This window comes from Ranitomeya variabilis, chromosome 1, assembly GCF_051348905.1.
Source record: "Ranitomeya variabilis isolate aRanVar5 chromosome 1, aRanVar5.hap1, whole genome shotgun sequence".
Classification (NCBI taxonomy): domain Eukaryota; kingdom Metazoa; phylum Chordata; class Amphibia; order Anura; family Dendrobatidae; genus Ranitomeya; species Ranitomeya variabilis.
In genome coordinates, this window is record NC_135232.1 from 920,767,377 (window position 1) to 920,789,898 (window position 22,522).

At 39.6% G+C, this 22,522-nt stretch overlaps 1 protein-coding gene across 1 annotated transcript in view; it reads left to right on the forward strand.

Annotated features, from left to right (window-relative positions):
* The window catches only part of FAT4 (FAT atypical cadherin 4), a 340,488-nt gene that overhangs the window by 224,918 nt on the left and 93,048 nt on the right, over positions 1 to 22,522 (forward strand). Inside the window, exons 3-4 of the mRNA XM_077279100.1 lie at positions 13,494 to 13,755; positions 14,242 to 14,592. Of these exons, the coding sequence (XP_077135215.1) occupies positions 13,494 to 13,755; positions 14,242 to 14,592 (613 nt within the window). The remainder of the gene's footprint in view (positions 1 to 13,493; positions 13,756 to 14,241; positions 14,593 to 22,522) is intronic.

The following is a 22,522-nucleotide window of genomic DNA, read 5'->3' on the forward strand; positions in this document are numbered from 1 at the left end:
TCATCCTTATTCTCATTTGCACATGGAAACATGAGAAGAAATGGAATGAAACTGAAATGGAAAAGATACAGATTAGATATAAGAAATAATTTTTGACAGTGAGGGTGACTAATGAGTAGAACAGGCTGCCACAAGATGTGGTGAGTTATCTTTCAATGGAAGTCTTCAAACAGAGGCTGGACATACACCTGTCTGAGATGGTTTAGTGCAGAGGTGTCAAACTGCATTCCTCTAGGGCCGCCAACAGGTCATGTTTTCAGGATTTCCTTGTATTGCACAGGTGATAATTTAATCACCTCCACAGAATGATTCCAGCACCTTGTGGAATGCGAAGGAAATCCTGAAAACATGACCTGTTGGCGGCTCTCGAGGAATGCAGTTTGACACCTCTGCTTTAGTGAATCATACATTGAGCAGTTGGTTGGACATGATGACCTTGGAGGTCTCTTCCAACTCTAACATTCTATGATTCTATAGCGAACTCTAAACAATGCAGGAGCAGAAATCAGGGCAAGGTCAGGTCAGACCTGGCGTGCTTATAGGCAATTTTTATAAAAATGAACCACTGTTGCCATTAAGCTTTAAATTTGCAGTGCTGAAAGAAGTTGTTCATGAACAAAGTACATTTTAATTAATAGATCTTGTAATAATAAGTTCCACATTTATATGTGTTTAAAAATGTTTTTCCGGGGCTGAGGTTATCTTATAAATTTGCCTTTGCTAGTACTGTGAATTGGTTGTGTCCGACCATGAAGTGCTGCTCCAGTTCATAGTCACCACATTCCACAGTCCCTGGCCAGGGGACATAGCATAATTCATTTATGATAAGTAAGTATTCAGATGAAACAGCAGAAGCTTGCAGCTGATGCTTTCGATGGTAACACATTTTCCTGACTGAGGAAACACATTTCCCTGCACATTTTGTCATAGAGGTGAGTGTTTCTGTCACGTCACCAGTCCTGTGAGCTTATCGAAAGTCAAGTCAGTGACATATAAGCTCAGGAGCCACTGACTTGTTTTATGTTGAGCTCAGATGGCTAAAGACATAGCAGAAACACTCACTCCTATGATAAAACAGGCAGGGAAATGTATTACATCCGAAAGCAACCACTGCAATCCCCTGCTTTTTCCTCTGCATACTCACGTATCATAAGTGACTTATGCTATCTTACCTGGCCAGGAGCTATGGTATGTGCAGACCAAAAACTAAGATTCAGACCAAGAACTGTCACAGCTATGTATGATGAGACACATCAAATAACAGTATATAGCTGAGCAAGGTTGCATTATGGTGTCTGGGGCCAACAAGAGAAATTGACCCTAAGAGCCCACCCTACAGCTATATGCAAATACCTGTTAGCTGTTATCCCTGTTATAGTGGAGCATTGACTGCAAAACAGAGGCTGTTGCACATCTACTGTGCATACACTATACAACTGGGATGTACAATTACGGTAGTTTGCATTAGATGACTTCTTTGGTTAAAATAATTTATAATAATACCACATACAAGAGAGAATTACCGCCACACCATGATTGGACTGCATAGTCCACTGCATAGTGACCGAATAATACCACATACAAAGGAGAAATATCACCACATCGTGACCAGACCACATATTACCACCACATAGTGACCAAATAATACCACATACAAGGGAGAAATATCAGCACACCATGACCAGACCACAGATTTCCACACATAGTGACCGAATACTACAATACTGATCATTAATAAAAACCACAATACTAACAACATTGTTTTTACCACCAGTGACATCATACACAGGAGTGTATAGTGTACAGTATAGTGTCAGTGTACAGGTAATACAGTGATCACCGGTGACTTTATTCACAGGTGCTCTATATATAGTGTCAGTGTACAGATAATGCAGTTATCATGTGTGACATTATACACAAGGGTTCTGTATATAGTGTCAGTTTACAGGTAATACAGTGAATTTTGCCCTTGTGGGCATGATAGCATAATTTGTGGGAGCTGTTGTCTTCGCCAGCCCCTGCAAATCTTGCGCATGTGTTCCGCACATTTCAGCAGCGTCACTGCGTTTCTGCAGCCAGGTGTACAGTTCCCAGCTTCAGAGGCACGCACTGCTCATGTCCGGAAGCCATCTCCTGAACTTCCGATCATGTGTATTGCGCCTTTGAACGCTGTGATAACATGGAGAGAGGGCTGACCAGTCAAGGGTAACTAGCCCCATCGACTAGTCAAAGTCCTCATTAGCAAAGAAAACTGGGACAATATGAAGGCTTTTTTTAAACCTCATTTTTACTGACAAATGTTATACAGGTCTAGTTAGTCAGGGAATTTACTCATACATAAGTGAATGCTGCTGAGCTGGAGGGCATGGGGGACCTGACAGGCTCCCTCTAAGCCCCTATGTCCCTTGGCACTAGTTGTGTCCCCTAGGTCTCTTAACCCTAGCTGTGCCCCCTAGGTCCCTTGGTCTTGACTGTGCCCTCTGCGTCCCTTGGCCCTGTCTGTGCCCCCTAGGTTCCTTGGCCTGGCCCAACATTCACAGTGACAGAATGGGGAGAGAGAAAAAAAATTAAAAACCCTCTTACCTCCCTGCGCTTCCGGGGTACCGCGCGGATCTTGGAGATCCGCTGCGCTCATGTTAAAATATCCGTTGACCTAGCAGAGGCCAGTGGCTGACATGAGTGCCTCGTTGCAGATGTCGCATGACAGTGACATCAAATGCCGGCGATGTCACTGTCATGAGCCTCGTGCAACAGGCACACAAAGTAATACACGCGTCAACTTCCAGCCTGTGCTAGGACGGCGGCCTATTGCGACAGTAACGGGGCAATACATTTCACCTGTTGTGCATTCTCGGGCGCACATTCAATTGAAACCAGCAGGCCCCCTCTACGTCATGCTCAGGGGCCCGCCAAGTTCCAGGGGCCCACCTGATAATTCTCTGGTGTCCCAGTGGTCCAGTGTGACCCTGTAGCTGAGGCACATTTATAAGATTATCTTAACACAAGATCATTATTTTTCATACATCCAATTGTGAAACTCATTACACAGGTCTCCAAAAAAAATAAATAAATAAGGTGCCAAAGGTTTTTGAATGAATTTTGGGTATTTTGAAGGTACTAAAATAAAAAATCCCATTACATTTGCTGAATTGGTTCTAGTTTGTGAGCTAATTCATCCATGAAAATAATGCACTGCCCCAATGTGACTTGTGTGTGATAACAAATGCAATAGCTTTTGGTCTTTCTTTAGACTTTTAAACAGTGTCTTAGGTAATGAAATATCCCATATAATTATTTAGTATTTCAATTTGTAGGCTTACAATGCTATAAAAGTGACTTTTTGAAACCAGAATTCTACTGTAATAAATTTATTAACCTTTTAAAAATCTCAGATCTAGAGCCAGTCTGAGAAAACCAAATTGATATTCTTAATCAGCACCAGAAACTTAACAAAAAAACAATTCAGACATCGTTGGTACCAAAATCACTGCATACCAGTGTTATTATTCAGTGACCATTTATTAAAATAAACCTGTCAGCAGGATTTGGTTAAGTAAACTACAGGCATTGTCATGTTGGCACTATTACACAGGTTAAAATGATACCTGGGGTCCATCTTGTGGTTCTTGTGCACGAGCATGTCATTAACTGAAAACTTCTAAGATTGATTACACAAGAGCCACAAAATGGATTTATTCACCCCATGTATCATTTTAATCAGTGTCATGCGTCAACATGACAATGCATGTAGTTTACTTAGCAAAATCTTGCTCACAGGTTCCCTTTAAAATATGCTTTGAGGAACAAACCCATTAAACAGTTCCAGGTATGATAGTTCCTACATCATGGCTATCTTGGCAACTTTTTGGAGGCTGACAGTATGAGTGGAAGTAGAAGCCAAGAATAACTGGATCAGACTTTTTGCTATTGCAAGTGGGATGATTTTTTTTTTCTTTTACATTTCTCAATGCACAAATGAGATTGTTAAATAACACCCCGAAATGCATTTAGTTTAATTAAAAAAACAACGTTGAAGTTAAGCATATACCCCATTGTAAATGTCAGAATCTGATTCAAAAATCTGTTTTAGAATAATGTCAATTCTTTCAATGCTGGATTTTCATAAAGCTGGGAAATTTGCATCACCTGACCTTTCCTAACGATGATAGTGAACAAGCCATAACCTTAACAGGCTAATTAAGGTCTGAAACCTTGGTCAACGTTATCTGAGCACACACATCTCCAAACTTTTTCATCAGCCCATTTTCCTTTTTGTAATTTTTAAAATGTAAAATATGAAAAAAAAATATATATATATATTGGCTAAATACATCTTTAACTTTAGGCCTTTTAAAGATAATTAATCTTCAAGTTGCTTAATTGTTGACAATAGCAGTAATTTTGACCAGGGGTGCCCAAACCTTTTAAAAACCACTGTATTTCCTACATCAGTGTTTCCTAAACTCCAGTCCTCATGGCCCCCACAGGTCATGTTTTCAGGATTTCCATAGTGTTGAACAGGTGAGAGAACTCCTGATACTTCCATCACAAGTACAATACTAAGGAAAGCCTGAGGACATGATTTGTTGGGGGCAGTGAGGAGTGGAGTTTGGGAAACTCTGCCCTAAATGTTTCTATAAATGAATTTTGTTTGCAGAGGTCAATGCCGGGCAGAAGGTGAAAGTGAGTTACTGACAGACTGACATGTGTAAGAACTAATACTAGAAAATGATCCCTTTCCATTTTTAGTAAGAAGTTACTCTGCTATAGTAGAAAATGACTAAAAAGCAGCATAAAAGAAAGCACAAAATGACAGCCAAGTATTTGGGCAGTAGAGAAATATACAGTATGTGTAGTTGCCAAAAACATACATGTGGAGGGTATGGTTTATGACTCTGAAAAGTAATTTTTGTAATTGAGGACAGGAACAGCAGTTTTATTATACAAAATTTAAATGAAATATGATGAAATAATAATATTAATAATGGCATATTTGACGACATTACACTTCAAGTTTAATATCAAAGTACAAGAAGAGTGCAATATTACACACACACATTGGAATTCTCCAAGGGCAAATGCTAATAATTCCATATGGACGTCCATCTGTGTTTTCTATCAAATGAATATTTTAGTACTGAATTTAATTTATCATTACAGAAAGAAATGTGTCAACAAACATTACAGCACATGCACTATACTCCTCAGGGCGCCTCGTATATGAATATATTATACAGGCGTGTTACACAGTGTCCTATGCTGGCTCCCACATAGATCTTCAGCGGTTCAGCATATCTTAGCATTTATGAGTATTCGCTCAGTAATATTGATGGTCCATGATACCAAATATTTATGATGCCTTAATTTCTTAATCATGTTTTGTAAATGCAAATGTTTTTTCTTGGCAGACGTAAAGGGTCCTGAATAGCACCATAGTTGGTTGGGGCATCAAAAGCTTTAGATATTAGATAAAATGGGGTATATCAGCTTTTGCATGGTTTCCGTTCCATGGTTATTGTTAGCTAGGTTACACTCCGGTCCTCACTCCTGTGTCCTCTTTCTCCATCTTGGTGGTTTCTCCGTGGTTGCTCACTGGCAAGATCTCATTTGATCCCAGTCGCCTATTGAAGCTTCCATGTGTCATTTTGGTTCTTTTGCACAACCATAACTTTTTTAGCAAAGCAGAAGTTCTAATTCTGTAGTCATGCAACACAATCGGTTGCTTTTGGTCAGATTATCAAGAGCTCCTATTGTAAGGGAATATTTCAGGTAAGAATTCCCTATTTATGAATAGGCAGAGCCCACTAGGGGCAATTTTAGTGGAATAGGTAGCACTACGCCCCACTCTGTTCCAGTCATCTGATTCTCCCTTCATGCCCACTGTTTTGCTAATTGATGTCCAGCTCAGCACATAAACAGGCTGAACGTAGACATGACTGAAGAACAGCTTTGACTTTTCAGTTCTGCACCCCGCCCCAATGACTGCAATGGAAGCAGGTACAGTGTGACCGTAATCTTCATGGACATGATCCGGATGCTAGTAACAACCCCCACCTACTCTGCCTTTATTTACATAGGTAATAGAAACCTGACTGGTTCCTTTCCAACCCTGCATGTTTTCCCATTTATGGCTTTGTAGACTCAGTCTCCAGTCACCTTCTCCCGTCATTTCCCGAGTCAATGTACCTGTTGCTTGAGTGTCAGCTACAGCACTTTACTCTTCTTGATGCCGTTCCGCCTGGTTCTTATTCCATATTCCTAATTTCTTGTTCCCTGACCCTTAGGAGCAACTCCTGATACTTGTAGTACTAGTTCTGGTCCTGACTCTTACTTAGGCTACGTTCACACTAGCGTTGTGCGCCGCTGCGTCGGCGACGCAACGCACAACGCACGCAAAAACGCGGCAAAACGCACGCAAAAACGCTGCGTTTTGCGACGCATGCGTCGGTTTTTGCCGAAAATCGGACGCAAGAAAAATGCAACTTGTTGCGTTTTCTTGGTCCGACGCTTGCGGCAAAAAAGACGCATGTGTGGCACAACGCAACAAAAAAAAACGCATGCGTCCCCCATGTTAAGTATAGGGGGCACATGACGCATGCGTCGCCGCTGCGTCGCCGACGCAAACCCGACGCACATTAGCTTAACGCTAATGTGAACGTAGCCTAACTCCTGATAGCGTTCCGCCTTTATCTTTCAGATAATACTCCAGATACCAGTAGTGTAGACCTTCAGATTGCGTCTATCTTTCCTCCTAACTCCTCTTATGGTCTGTTTTATCTTGACTGCTCTCCAATCTTTGGTTCCATTCATGATGAAATCTCAGTTCTGCCTTGTCCTGGTCCAGAATGAAGCCTGCAATGTAACATAGAGTAAATGAGTTCCCAGGTTCACCTCTTTGTCTAGATATATTTAGATTTAAAATGTATATTTAGAGATAAGAGAGATAAGGAAAAATTAGTGTCACTTGACAAATTTATAGAAGTCTTTTTGTAAAGTTTACGGTGTAAGTTGAAACAGAGTAAGAGCAATGCATTTATTTCTAAGTTTAGAGAACTGTGACGGCTAGGGATCTAAACACGTCTTAAGACTCAGTTAGAACATAGTTTTAATCTGCTGAATCAACAGAGTTCAGATAAACTTCCATGGAGCTTTGAGCTTGGGAAATAGCATGTTTATAAATATAATAAATCCTTAGCTACTAAATGATGTAATGTCACTGATTAGTTTCTTGAGGAAAAAAAGCCTAATGCACTGAACATTGGTTGTAGTCCAACGGGTGCAGTAAGGTCTGGATCCAGTAAACTGTTTATTAACATTATGAAGTTTAGAAAAACTCCTGAAAATGTTGAGATATGAGAAATACCCATTTCTTATCCAATAAACATGAATTTTAATTTCATTATTTCGAAATGTATTAATACCTTCCAAGTTGTAGGTTGTTCTATGAACGGCAGCTGAAAGAGCCTTACAGGGGACGTATTTCCAGATTTTTGCCACCTTATCTGAGAGCAGCATAATGTAGAGACAGAGCCCCTGATTCCAGTCATATGTCACTTTTTTTTAATAGTTTTATATAGTTTTTTTTATAGTTTTGATAAACTCACTGTTGTAACAGCAGGAGTTTATCACTAGTGGACCAGTGAGCGGCTGCCAGATAGTCCTTCATATTTATAAGCTTTGTATAACCCTGCCACTGATTGACAGCTTTCTGCCCATTCAGTGTTCACAGAAATCTGCCAATCACTGGAGTAGGCGGAGCTATTTGCCTTTCATACAACTGTGATTTTATCAAAACATCAGCAGGTAGCTCAATAAGTGATACATCGCTGGACTCATGATTTCTGCACCTATAACATGCCACTCTCAGATGGGGTAGTTAAAATCTAGTGACAAAATCCCTTTATTATACACCTTTGGTCATTTGCTTTTTGGTGCTATATCTGGCAGTGTTCTAAAGGGGCAGTGATGGGATAATATTTCATGCTAGTCGAATAATAATGAAATGTGGATGGATTTCTATACTGTGTATTAGAAAATGGATATTTCATCTGTATATATAATTTACAGTGAGGATAACTGCTCCAGCTCCATCTTCTGCGTCTTTCAACAAGGAAAGGATTGTATGTGTCTGTTGGGACTGCAGACACCTGGTCTTGTCTCACAGATTTGTGGTTATTCTGTTTAACATTTTTGTAATATCTTTTACATCACATTTTTATGTGACACCTTGGTATAAGTGGTAACTGACGGAAAGGAAATATCAGTGTTTCATTTTTCTTTTATGGATAACAAGTCAATGAATTGTTAACATTGTCAGCACTGAGGGGCTCTCTACTGGCATGTAGGGAGAACAGCCCTTATCATAATAGTATCTTTTAAGATCGATTTGGCTAAAAAAACCAGAGCGCTCGGTATGGTGCCAGATAATAAAAACACAAAATAACCCTCTTCCTTGTGACACCCTATAATACATTTTTCCTCCTGCATACACATTCTTATTACTGGTGGAATGGAAAATGCGTACAGATAATATAATTATGTTTAACTATTCAGATGCCAAAATTAATTAATCCTAGACACTTGCAAGCTTGGCTCTACTGCACATATTCTCGAAAGCGGAGAAGAGTATGGCTCTATTAGACTCTGCTTATCTTTATTTTGAGAAAGGATGGAATCCAACATGCCCGATATCTTCTGACATCAGCCACGGAACAAGTTGGGATACTCCCACACTTTCGATGGTTGGCCAATACCCAGTGTAATCAGCTGGTTTGTCGGACTTTATCTAATGTGGCGTCAGACTATTCACGTGTAGCTGCTTGTTCAGGATAACATAAAGCACCTTTTCCCCACTCTAAAGAGGCTGTTGGTATTTTACCATCTAAATAAACATTTTGTTCTCAGGGTTTGTTGAGAAAGAATTATATTGAAAGCCCCTTGCTATTGTTATAGAATTGGCACAAAATGATATTTCTAAGAAGTATACAATGGACTAGAAGGCATCTTAACATTTAATTCAATAGTGTATGTCGGGATTCTTTAGAGTAAAAGTAGTGTAACTCTAGAATACCATAATGCAAGTGGAATAATATCAGATTTAAAGGACTTTTATGTAATAGAAGAAAATATCCAGCTCTCCATTTAGTATAGGTTTGTAGTTCAGAGCACGAAGAACGCTTTGTCATAGCGTGGGAGCAGGCGAAAACTAGTTAATGAATTTGTAACCTTGACTTTTCTCTATATTACTGTAAATTCTTATTATATGCTCATGCACCTTCAGATTCAGTATAACTTTGTAAAGAATAGGCAACTAATATTTAAGATGTCAGTGAAGATGGAGATCAAAATAATTATAAAATATGGAAATTAGGGCCTGTACTCACGGCCGGTAAATCAGCGTAGTCAAAACATAGTGTAAAGCCAATAGCATTTTTTTTCTAAAATGCTATTACCATACTCACAAAAGGACATAGTATAGTCAGCACATCAATGTTATCCAATTTAGGTAAATATATCCATATGCTCAGGGTTTTGCCCTTTCAGATTCTTCAAGGGGCATGTTTTAGGAGTCGAGTTTCCTCTGCTGCACAGGGGGAATCTCGATCCGTGTCTGCTGCGGTCTCCCATTCTGCATCGGCCGCAGTGGAGCCTGCTCAGCGGAGACGTCGGTCCCAGCGTCTCACTAAGACTGATACTGTGCAAAGGGTTACTGCTGCCTCTCCAGGCTCTGCTATTGTACCCTGCACTGATCTGCAGCAAGCAGGCTTTTCTGGGACTAAGTCCTGCTTTGCACACACTGAGCATGCCCAGGGCAAGATCTCTCAGTGGAGATCAAGGGTCACATGCTCAGGTACTGCAGCCAAATCTATTGGTCCTTCTAGGAAGGTCCTGTAGGTGCGCAGGCTCTGTAGCAGCCTCTCATTAGTCCTTCTAGGAAGGTCCTGTACGTCCTGCAGCTATTTAAGGCTCACATGGCCGCACGGCCATGCGCTAGGATCTTCCTACGTTATGTGCTTTGCGCCAGTGTGGTCATGTGTTTGTATGTGTTCAGGGACCCGGCTGAAATAAGCCCCTAGAATGCTGGCACCTCCGGCGAGGAGATTGTGTTTGTGTGTATTCAGGGACCTGGCTGAAATAAGCCCCTAGAATGCTGGCACCTCCGGCGAGGAGTTTTGTGTACATGCGTGACCACTGACTGCTCTCATTTGGGTAGTTGGCCTGTGCCTCTGTGAAAGTCTAACAGGGCACAGAGCTTTGCTTTCTCGGCCGCTCTGTGAAGCTAACAGAGCTGGATCATACCGCCATATAGTGCCGCCAATTACTTAGCAGCAGGTTCTTTCCTGCACGGTGGATCCCGGGTTGCGAACGCACCAATCCCATCTAATAAATATATTCGGTGCGTTCTGCCAACCCTAACAGCATGTGAACGTAGCACAGATTCTATTTAAATACACGTGCTAATTAGTGATGAGCGAATATACTCGTTGCTCGGGTTTTCCCGAGCACGCTTGGGTGACCTCCGAGTATTTGTTCGTGTTCGGAGATTAAGTTTTCATTCAGCGGCAGCTGAATGATTTACAGCTATTAGCTAGCTTGATTACATGTGGGGTTTGACTGGTATATTCGCTCATCACTAGTGCTATTGCCAAGTGCTTTGTGGACTTTCTGCTCCGAAGAGCCAGCGCCACTGAAAATTTTAGAATGAGACTTTTACTGGGACTTTTATTCCTTTTTTATTGTACTCTGAATATTCTATAATCTAAGATCAAAATAATTGCTGTAATTAGACGAATAGATTGTTGTATCAGTTTCTGAATAGGCATGAGCTGTTGCGTTCAATACATCGCCTATTTACGTTTTTGGGAAAAGTAAAGTAACTTGAAAGGTTTTATTCACAGAGCTTAGATGTTTACACCAGAATTCACTTGTGCTTCTGCACTGAGTCCTTCAAGTAATGATACTTAGGAAAATGGAGATTACAGATGTTCATCGCTTCTAATTTTTCATATAAAATTGTATTGTGTCATGTGTTACTTCTTCTAAAGTGGCATAGGGGACTAAGGGCCACCTTAGACACCAGGTTAAGAATACGAATACTACCTCTGCACCTCTACATACCGGGATGACATCACTTCCTGCAGTGCCATAGGAGAATCTCCTCAGCCACCCGATACCAACCATGAATGAGAGCTTTGTACCTCCAGCAGCAAGCAATGTATTATGTTAGTTTTTATATTTTAGGTCTTCTTGATAATGTGTCAATCTATGTAAAGGCATATAATAAACCCATTCCAACCATACGGCTAGGCACTCAAATCAATTTTTCAATATATTAGTATAATTAATTAGTATATTGACTTTCAGACCGAAGTCGATACAACTTTCAGAATCATACCATACCATACATCTATTCCCTATGCGATAAATAATATTTTATATTCCGTAGACATCACAATTATGACTGTATTTTATTACATGCTTTTTCTTCATGGAGTAATAGTGGTATGTGAAACTATTGTATCAGATTATAGCAATCATCATGTTGGGTAAGGCTTCATAAAATATTAATAATATTTGATATCAATAATACTGACGCTCTTTTGGGATTGCTTTTTTTAAAACATTGGTGTATTTATTTCTGTCCTTTTGCATTAGCCTAAAGGTTATTTCATTGCATACTTTCAGTGTTTGGTTTTGCATGAAATTCAACATCATAATAAAAAGTGACTGTTCTAAATGATTGTATCATATTACACATTATAAGTCACATATTGAAAGCTTCCTCATTAACTAACAGTGAAAACAGTTTTTTTTTACAACAGATGTTTAGAATTGTAATTACGACTAAGCCTATAACAAGACCGCCTACCATACTCCACCATTAAATTCCTGGCTAATTGTTCAAATGAATAAAGAAAATGTTACGATGCTATAATAACATTCTGCATTATGTATATTGTTTGTAGTCTTCTGGTTATGAATTAATAAAATTTAGTTGGTGCAAGGGAAATAATGGTAATTGATATAGAAAGGCGGTTAACATGAACAAAAAAGATGAACTTCTTAATATGTATTTATGTATTGTTACTGTAAGACTATGGTGTGACGGATGAGTGTTGTAAAACCTCATACATGGACTTACCAGATTTACACCTAAGGAGCCTATAGACACAAAATGACTGGTGTCTTAGTTGGGCATACATGTTTAATAGATGTTGGCTGAATGTTTCTTCATCTGACAGCTATACCTTCTGATTTCTATATTCAGACACTTGTTTTAGCTTAGCATTCATGCATTTTCTATGGAAGAGTAGAGTAAGCCACTGACAGGCCCTTCTGGCAGTGGCTTATCTTCCCTAAGAAAAACCGATGTTTCTTTCCCCTCAACATCATAGGTCCTTAAAGAGTGGCAAAGTACGGTGTATAGAAAAAGCACCAGCTCACCCTTTGTGTTCAAAATAGTGATAAACCACACCACTGCCAGCATAAGTAAATGCAAGTTTGAGAGAAATGGGTCCAGCTTCCAAGACCAATAGTAGATAAAATTGTGATTTTATTGTTAATCCATTAAAAAGATATACACATTGTAAAAAAAGAAAGGAAGGGGGAGACCTCCTCCATGTTTCGAATGCCAAACGTTCTTAGTCCTGACATCAGGACTAAGAATGTTTGGCGTACGAAACATGTAGGTTTCAAGGAGTTCTTGCCCTTTATTTTTGCAATGTGTATATCTTTTTAATGGATTAACAATAAAATCACAATTTTACCTCCAATTGGTTTTTGAAGCTGGACCCTTTTCTCTCAAACTTGCATTAAAGATTTGCCACATCTCCATACACATCAGATCATCAGGTATGTTTCTCATAGGTGTATCCCTGCTGTTCACATCCCCAACACTAATTGCTGGTCTTCTGTATACCTTGGCTGCAGAAGTTAGTCTGTAAACGCCACATGACCACTGCATCCAATCAGTGATCTCAACAGTATGTCTCAAGAGACCTTTGAGGTCAGTGATTAGCAGCAATGGGGTATGTGGGCTGTGACATCTTCATCCAAAGTAAACAGAAAACCAGCGGAGAGTATCGGGACACAACATTGGAACCACAGGGAGTAGAGGGGTTAGTATTAATCATATTTCAATATTGTAAAGGTTTTGCTGTCTGTATGCAGCTTTTTAATTATGCTGTACAACCCCTTTAATATAACACATATAAATTAATTGGAAATAAATGTATGTTATTAAATCCAGCAAGACCCACCAGAGTTATAAAACATGTAAAATCAAGTTCTTTGTCGAAATCTTAAATATCCATTGAATTTCTAAAAAGTATTTGATTTCCAACATGATTTAAAAAAATCCATATATATAAGGTGGAGGAGTAAAATATTTTTTCAATAATATTTTTACTTACTTATGCTTTATTATGTTCTTTCTATATTTACAAAAATATATATTTAGTCATATAAAAATAAATATATTTTTACTCTTTTAGGGCCCGAACGCTCTGGTAACATACACTATTATTAGTGGCGCCGATGACAGTTTCCGTATTGATCCGGAATCTGGAGATTTGATTGCTACCAAACGCTTGGACAGAGAACGCCGCTCTAAGTATTCCCTATTAGTTAGGGCAGATGACGGTCTTCAGTCTTCAGATATGAGAATAAATATCACAATCAGTGATGTCAATGATCACATCCCGAAATTCTCCAGAGCCGTCTACTCATTTGATGTAACAGAAGACACCATGGCAGGTAAGTCTTCTCATCCGTTGGCTTTTTGTCTAAGATAGTGTTTCTCAACTCCAGTCCTCAAGACCCACCAACAGGCCATGTTTTCATGATTTCCGTAGGTGATGGAGTTCATGCTGAAGCAGGTGATGAAATTATCACCTGTGAAATACTAAGAGATCCTGAAAACTTGACCTGTTGGTGGGTCTTGAGGACCGGAGTTGAGAAACACTGGTCTAAGAGATCATTTACAATATTGCGTAAATAGAGCCATTGTTAGGCTAGGAGAGCAGAAACTCAGACCTTACAAGGACTGAATATACAGCCATAGAAATCTACCCACCGCGTTCTAAAGTTGAAAGTTTCTTGCCAAAATTTTTCCCCTGAGATTTAGTATTTACCTAGAAGTAGAATTGAGCCCTCATCTGATTGAAATGTAGTTACATTTCATTTTATTTGTATTTTTTCCGTCCCATATTTGAAGTAATTTCTTTCTTTTCACATAATCAGGTTCCATTGTAGCTGCAATATTGGCCACAGATGATGACTCTGGTATCAATGGAGAAATCACCTACACTGTTACCGATGATGATGAGGATGGCATGTTCTTCTTGAATCCTGTAACTGGAGTATTTAACGTAACACGTGCCCTGGATTTTGAAGTTCAGCAGTATTACATTCTCACAGTATGTGCACGAGATGGCGGAGGGCAGTCCTCATGTGTGAGAGTCTATTTCAATATTTTGGATATCAATGACAACGCCCCAGTCTTCAGCTTGAGCTCCTATAGCACTTCTGTAATGGAGAATTTACCGATTGGCTCAACAATTCTTACGTTTAATGTGACCGATGCCGATGAAGGTATGCAGATTTTCTACTTTTATTTTTAGACTTTTCACTCACTAATTTAATTTAATGCATCATATCATAATAAAATGCTTCTTGGGGTCTACTTCTTCTGCCAAGCATTCTTGTCTATGTGGCATTTTTCTAATCCAGAATGTCAGCATTTATCTTAGCTCTAATTAGAATCACTACTCTCTGGTGACGGTGGCTGTGATTCTTCCATATTTATAACTGGGTATGCATTCTGTTTTGCAGAGATTTTTATTTTTATTAATGCATTTAAATGTTATGATCTGAAGCTGAAATGGTAATTTAGGGTTGCACAGTTCATTAGTTCCATGCTTTAATAGTTTGAGTGCAAATTTTAATTTTGCTGTGTTTGCACCTAGAATATGTTCTTTGACATACATTGCAAATAATTACGACAATTGATTGAATAATCATACAATTTGTTCTATTTGTGACCACGGCATGCTGTACAAAGTGTTTAATGTAGATGTACAAATTCCAATTCACAATGTAGAATGATAATTGATCATCTAATGGAAACTTATGTAAACACCTCAAAAATGTAGGTTTTTATTAAAAGTCAGCAATCCCATCTGTAAGTTTATTATCATGCTTCTCGATTAGCTTCCATACATATGAGGATAATGGCTTCCATTAATAATGGAACAATGGCAGCTCCTAACAAATCCTCATGGATGACATTCGAGTGTGATGACTGCTTCACCGCCTTATAATTCAGATATAACCAAGCCAAAATATGCTAGAAGTATTCTGGGCTTTCAGTGATTGCATGGCATTTTATCTGAGTATCTTAGTTTGTTTAGGGTTACATAATAAAAAGCATATTATTGTCTAAGATTAAAAAATAATAATCATTGTGGTTCTTCTGGATATAGTAACTTGTCTTGATACACACCTAATGCATTAGATTTCATCCAGCTAAATCCACTGATTTTTTTCAGGTCCTGCCAACCATCGTGTATTGAGTCCCCTGACTCCCCTACCCGACAATGTTGGGGGAGAAGAACTAGGCTTGTTGAGTTATTTCCCAGATCTTTTGTTTCCCTGGGAAATAATCTACTTATAGGGAAGTCTGGCAATGGCTTATACTACTTTCCTCTTTAAAGGGAACCTGTGAGATAAAAAAATACTATTAACCTGCAGATATGGGGTTTATTTGCTGGCTAAAAGCGTTCTGAAACCATGCGGCATTCACATTGAAAGGTCGGCTGCTGGGAGGAAATGTACTTTATTCCTCCCATCATACTCTGGATTTCAGTCATAAAGGCGAGGCTTCAATCACCACTCAGTACATAGTGAACAGTGACTGTAACCACTACCTGGTACTGACTGACAGTCTGCTCAGCAGAGCACCAGTACAGAGCCAGCTGTCAGTCAGTGATGGCGCACAGTTACAGCCGCCACTCACTATGCACTGAGTGGTGACTGAAGCCGTGCCAGCGGCGCCTCTATGAATCAAAACCGGAGGCTGCCAGGAGAAATAGAGCACATTTCTTCCCAGCAGCCAAGCTTTTAGCGTGGAAGCCATGTGGCTTCATAATTATGTTACCCAGCATATTAACCCCATATCTGCAGGTTAATAGCGTTAAAATCTATAAAGGGCCTAAAACTGTAAAGGTTACTGCGAGCAATTATTTAGATATCAAAAAACAAATGGAAGAAAAAACAAAAACGTAATATTAATCTTTATTGAAATGTATCAAAAACAGTAAAAAAGATAGTGTGGAGGAAAAAATCCCACTCACCCAAGGACCAACAATAAAATGAACATATAGATGCAAAATTCCAAATACACTAATGTACATAGATCACAATTCGCACAATGCAAGTGTGTAAAATAATGCCAGAAATTTGCAACAATATTCATGAAAAAATCCTAGAAGAACAGCTGGAGATAAAATATAGCAAGATCATACCATAGTGCAGTAGACAGAAGACATATAATTAGGGTTGAGCGACTTTTGCTTTTTTAGGATCGAGTCGGGTTTCGTGAAACCCGACTGTCTCGAAAGTCGGATCGTGTGAAATCGGCCGATTATTGTGAAAAGTCGGGGGGCCGACCGAAACACGAAACCCAATGCAAGTCAATGGGGATTTTTTTTTTTCTCCTCCTCCTCCTCCTCATCCTCCTCCCACTGTGCAAATCGCTATATCCCAAACGTTAAGATGGCGGTTTTACCCCCTGTGACGCCGCACAAAGCAAGCCGGAACCTATGTCATCACGCTGCCCACACTCCTTCATTGGCTGAAAAAATGGCGGGGAAAGCGTCATATGAAACGCGACTTTGGCGCGAAGATCGCCGACCGCATGGCTGATCCCACAGTGGGATCGGGTCGGGTTTCATGAAACCCGACTTTGCTGAAAGTCGGTGACTTTTGAAAATGTCCGATCCGTTTCGCTCAACCCTACATATAATGATTAACACTGCAAATGCTCTTCCAAAGAGGAACATGAAATAAATACCAATGATGGAACAACCTGGGGGTGGGGGAGGGGAAAACAGACATTCTTTCACATGACAGGTTCCTTTTAAAAAGACATGTACAGTAGGCATAGCTGCGCATGTGTATGGGGGTTTGGGGAGAGATGAACAATTCAGTTGAGCAAGTGTTCGGCTGGCTCTAAGTTGTATGATGAAAATGGGTAAAAATGAGAAAAACGTAAGGTGCTGCATACTATAGAGGGAATAGATTCAAAATGTGTTTAGCTTAATTCATGCAAGGAGATTTACTTTAAGTGGTATTGTTTGCATAGGCGCTACCCAATGAGAAGGTTGCAGAAAGATTGCAGCCAGGGATGTACTGTATATGTGAGCTCAGAGGACCAGCCAGTACTTTCAAGAAGAGCTAAGGACCAGTTCCCAGGTGCAGCTTCCATGGCTAAGACTTCATATAGAAATCATTTTTATTTTAAAAGTATAAAAAAGTAAAAACATTTAAAAGCAAAGTAAAGAAGGTTATAAAAGCTCAATAAAACCATCATGTTTGACATTTGTCAAGTTGAGCGAAGTGTATGGGCACCGATGCTTGTGCCCCGCTTAGTAAGGTTGACCATTCCGTACGTTGTCACAGTTTATATACATTCAATAGACTCATCCTATTCCCTATCATTTGTGCTGTACATTTCTAACATGTGGGATACAAGAGGTTACTGAGTGGCTCAGTGAACGTCCCTTGTCCCCTAGTTACTTGTGTCAGCTGAGAATGGTGGAACTGCTCAGGACATCTGGGCAGATTTCCTCTTCATGCCAGCTGTTAGGAGGGTGAGGGGATTCATTCATTCTTCATTGTAGATAGGAAGCTGAGTTAAATAAAATAAAGATTGTTTACTTAGATAATTTCCAGTATTTATTTTCAGCATTACGCTAAGTACCTCAGTTACCATGACAACAGACTGAGAATAAACACTAAAATTAAGATTATGCTGTAATAGTACATCAAACAGCCTATCATTCTGTCAAATGCTATCAACAGTAAAAATGCAATTAAAGCTTTCATATGCTAATTGTTTTAATTGGACTGTACATTTTGTCTCCATGCCAAATGCATATGCTCATCCTTATAAAAAAAAAGCATTATCCTTAGAATGTTTAAACATCACAAACAAAGAGGTCCACTTACAGTATTATGTAATACATTTCAGTACAAGAGTACTAACAACTGTAAACCCATATTACAGAGATTGACCCTTTGTGAATTGCCTTCCAGCAACAGTCAGGCTTCCTAAACGTGTGTTATTTAAGAAAAAAATAACATAGGAAAAGTTGCATCTTAAAGTCTTCATAAACTTTAAATTAAAGGTGGCCCACTTGCTGATGTCAGAGAGACCCCCTGTATATTTATGCCTCTCCTGGCAGGTGATTTTAGGGGGCTAAAAGATCGGTCAATTACAATTTATACGCCTGATACTTTTGTTCCTGCGGGAGATAATTAGAGGTATTTGGCCATAACTTACTCTCTTTTCCCCATTTAAAGCACATAAATGTTTGGCCGAGCCAGGCATACATGTGTATGGGAGGGAGAAGTAGAGAAAGCTGTTGGCTGACAGATATCTAAGGTGTATGGACACCTTTCAACATTGTTGGCACTATCTGAAATATCAGCGGTTCATTAGTGATTTATTGTTATTATTTGTTTATTTTACTCGCTTATATGGTTCCATTACTTCCACAGCACTTTACAGACATCAGCATTGCTGTCCCATTTAGGCTCACAGTCTAAAATCCTCTAGCATGTGGGAGAAAACCGGATTACCTGGAAGAGGCTCACACAAACAAGGGGAGAACATACAAACCTCTTGCAGATGTTGTCTTTGTGGATATTTTAACCCTGAACCCCAGTGCTACAAAGCTACAGTGCTAACCACTGAGCCACCATGTTAATATCACCCTGTTGGAACTTTGTTACCCTAGATGTCGTCCTTTTGATGTTAGTCTGCCAGGTCTTATAGCCTTGTGACCATTCCTCAGTGGGACTGCGAGCTCGAATGACACGAGATTGCTGAGGCCAGTTATTGACTGCAACGGTCACATGGATGTTGTAGATGTAAATAATGTCGTCAGTTTAGGAAGCTAAACAGTGACCACCAGGAACCACTGCTGTTTACATTACTCTTTAAATTAAAGCTAATAATCTCAAACATCATGAGGTTCTTCTACTGACTTGGACATAATTCAACATTGGATCTTACATACCCAAAGCATGCCATTATTACATCCTTCTGAGAACAATTCTAAAGAGCACAATCTCTTTAACTTTCATACTTCATGTTTTTTTAAGATACATGACCTCCTGAATTCTACAAAATAGCAGTATCACAGTCAGGTCGCGTACGTGCTCTTATCAATTTATTTTCCTATGTACCCCCAGTATTACTACTCATGTAATATTGTTTGTTTTTATCTTAGTAGCTTCCTGAACATTGTGCTTGTAAACTTTAACTCTACACCCATTCCAGCTACCGCCATTCATGATTAATGCTTGCAGGAATCCACACAAAGGAACTGTCTGCTGTTCAGGAAGTTTCCAAATACACCAATCATGAATATTTACAACAATGACACTATTCCAAATCCATTCAAAGGAAAATCCTCACTGTGACTTAGAGTGTCTGCTGAGGTTTTACAAATCAGAGGTTACATTCCTCTTTTTTTCTATATTTCATTTTCTAGGAATAGGAGTTGTTCTTCAAGCTGAGTTTTTATGTAAAAGAAAATAAATGTAAAAATCAGAGAGTGATTTGCACAAAAAAATGGTTAGACATGTAGGCACCTTCCTTGTTTTCCAACTTGCTCTATATTTATCTCTTTTAATTGCTCAAAAGCCTGAATTTGATGTAGCATTGAGTTAAGTTGCAACTGGTCAGGATACAGGATAGGCAAAGTAAGTGGTTACTAATGGTGCCATTGAAGTGAGGGTCACAGTTTATGCATTTAAAGGGAGTATGTCAGATGATTTTTTCATAGCATACTTACAGTATCTGTCCCAGGGGCTCCTTCCCTGTCCCTAACACTACCCTAGCTTTCCCTATTCCCTGGATTATTTCTGAGGGTGAAGATGCCGGGTCCATGCACCTTGCATTAGCTCCTGAATCTGCCCTCAGTCTGTACCCTTCCCCCACGCAGGGAAGAGGGGAGTTGTAGTGTACCATAATACACCAACCACACTAACACGGTAATACAAACAGGGGTAAAGGAAAATATCAATCATACAAATATAATCACACAAACATCAGAGGTGAACATCAGGGAGTGGAGGATGGGGTAAAACCAAAGTAAGAGAAGGAGGGGAATTAGCACACACCCAAAACCTAGCAACAGTCACAGATAAATCTGCCAAATGCCTTCTCAAACAACAACCACAAACCACCATCTCCTAACTATGCAGCGTGAAGCTTGCTCTGGCAATGAGTGCTTGCTAGAGCCCAGATTATATAGGAGATGGAAGTGCCTAACAGTGAACAGCTGAGAGCCTTAATGCAGGAAAGCTTCCAGTAGCTCTAAACTGAGCAGATTAGCCCATGCACTGCTAAAAGAAACCTGCACCTTCTAATATGAAGATGAGGTGCTTCTAAATAGTGCAGGAGTAGAATAAATGAGACGCTTCAGTCTTCTGGCTCCTCTCTGTCATGGTAAACCTGTGACAGTACCCTGAAATAGAACTTTGATAGCCCCGTCAGAACATGCAACGTTTATTGCTCTACCTTCTCACATTTTCTTGCTGTAAGCTCCGGACAATTTAGAGTTGCATGCCGTCTAGTCAAGCTTTTGTAAGTCAAAAGTAAATATTCACCACTACCAGTACCCATATCCTCCCACCCATCGGCATCAGTGATAGTAAATGAAAGTATGCGAATACACAAAGCCTCTCATGCACAAGACTTTTACTATCACTAATGCTGGAACAGAGGGTGGGCGGGATTATGATTGGGGGTAGTGGTGCATAACTACCGTATTTTTGATTTACATATGCTTGACTAGCTGGCGCCCGACTCTGAATTGTCCAGAGTTTAAAGCAAGAAAGTGGGAGAAGGTACAGCAATGAACATTAAGTTTAATATTCTGAATTGGTTGGCCAAGACCTATTTCAGAATGCTATTAGTATCTTATGAAAAAAAATCACCTGATAAAGAAAATCATTTAAAGAAATCCTTTAAAAAAAATTCAAAAACAATATTCTAACTTGATTTTTTTTACCTGTTTTCCTGTATCAATGAAAGCACTGGAGAAAGACAGCAGAAAATTAAATGATTGTCTATGTCAGAGCTAAAATGCAAAACTTCAAAGACTGAAAGAGGCAGAAGACGCTGTAAAATATTTTACTTGAGCAGCAAAAGAGTTTATGCTTCACCTGAGATACAGTACTGTGCCTGAAAAACTCAATGTTAGAATATCTCACTGTTATAAATTCTTAGACACGCTTAATTAGCATATTATACTCATTTTGTATATGTAGGTAATCACTCTTAAATTAAAATGGCCACTGTTTTGTTACTCTGTCAGAAACCTGTCCTACAATGATAATAGGGCAAGTGTATGGGAGCAAGTGCAGTAGGAAGCTTTGCTGTTGTGACTTTTGTGAGAAAACCAATGCCACAATCTGTCCAGCCATTTCTAGGTCCCAGCAGTGACTTGACAGGATGGGCAGTATTGTAACTGGCCTCTTCTTAGCTTTAGTACACATATATATATATCCAGTATTAGATAGAAAGCCAGGATAGACATCAGTATGTGCAGTCTCTTCTTACCTCAGGACTCCTGGTATTATATCAGAAAGACAGGGTGAACAGCTGTGTGAGCAGCCTCTTCTTACCTTAACATACGTGTTATCTCCGGTATTACATCAGAAAGACAGATTGGACAGCAGTGTGAGCAGCCTATTCTTATCTCGCACCCCTGGTACCTCCAGCATTAGATTAGAAAGACAGGATATAAAGCAGCATGAGCAGCTGCTTCTCACCCATCATGCTGGTAATTTGCAGTATTTCATCAGAAAGACAGGGTGAACAGCTGTGTGAGCAGCCACTTCTTAGCCAGTATGCTAGTAATCTGCAGTATTACATCAGAAACACCAGGTGGACTGCAGTGTGAGAATCCACTTCTTACCCAGCACCCCTGTTATCTTCAGTATTACATCAAACAGGGCATGCAATAGTGTGAGCAGTCACTTCTTAGCCAGCATGCTAGTAACCTGCAGTATTACATCAGAAAGACAGGGTGGACAGCAGTGTGAGCAGTCACTTCTTACCCACCACTCTGGTAATCTGCAGTATTACATGAGAAAGACAGTGTGGACAGCAGTGTGAGCAGCCACTTCTTACCCACCACGCTGGCAATCTGCAATATTTGTCATGATCTCTGCAGGCAGAGATCATAGCAAGCCTATAGAGGGACAAGCTCTCGGAAGATGGAACTAT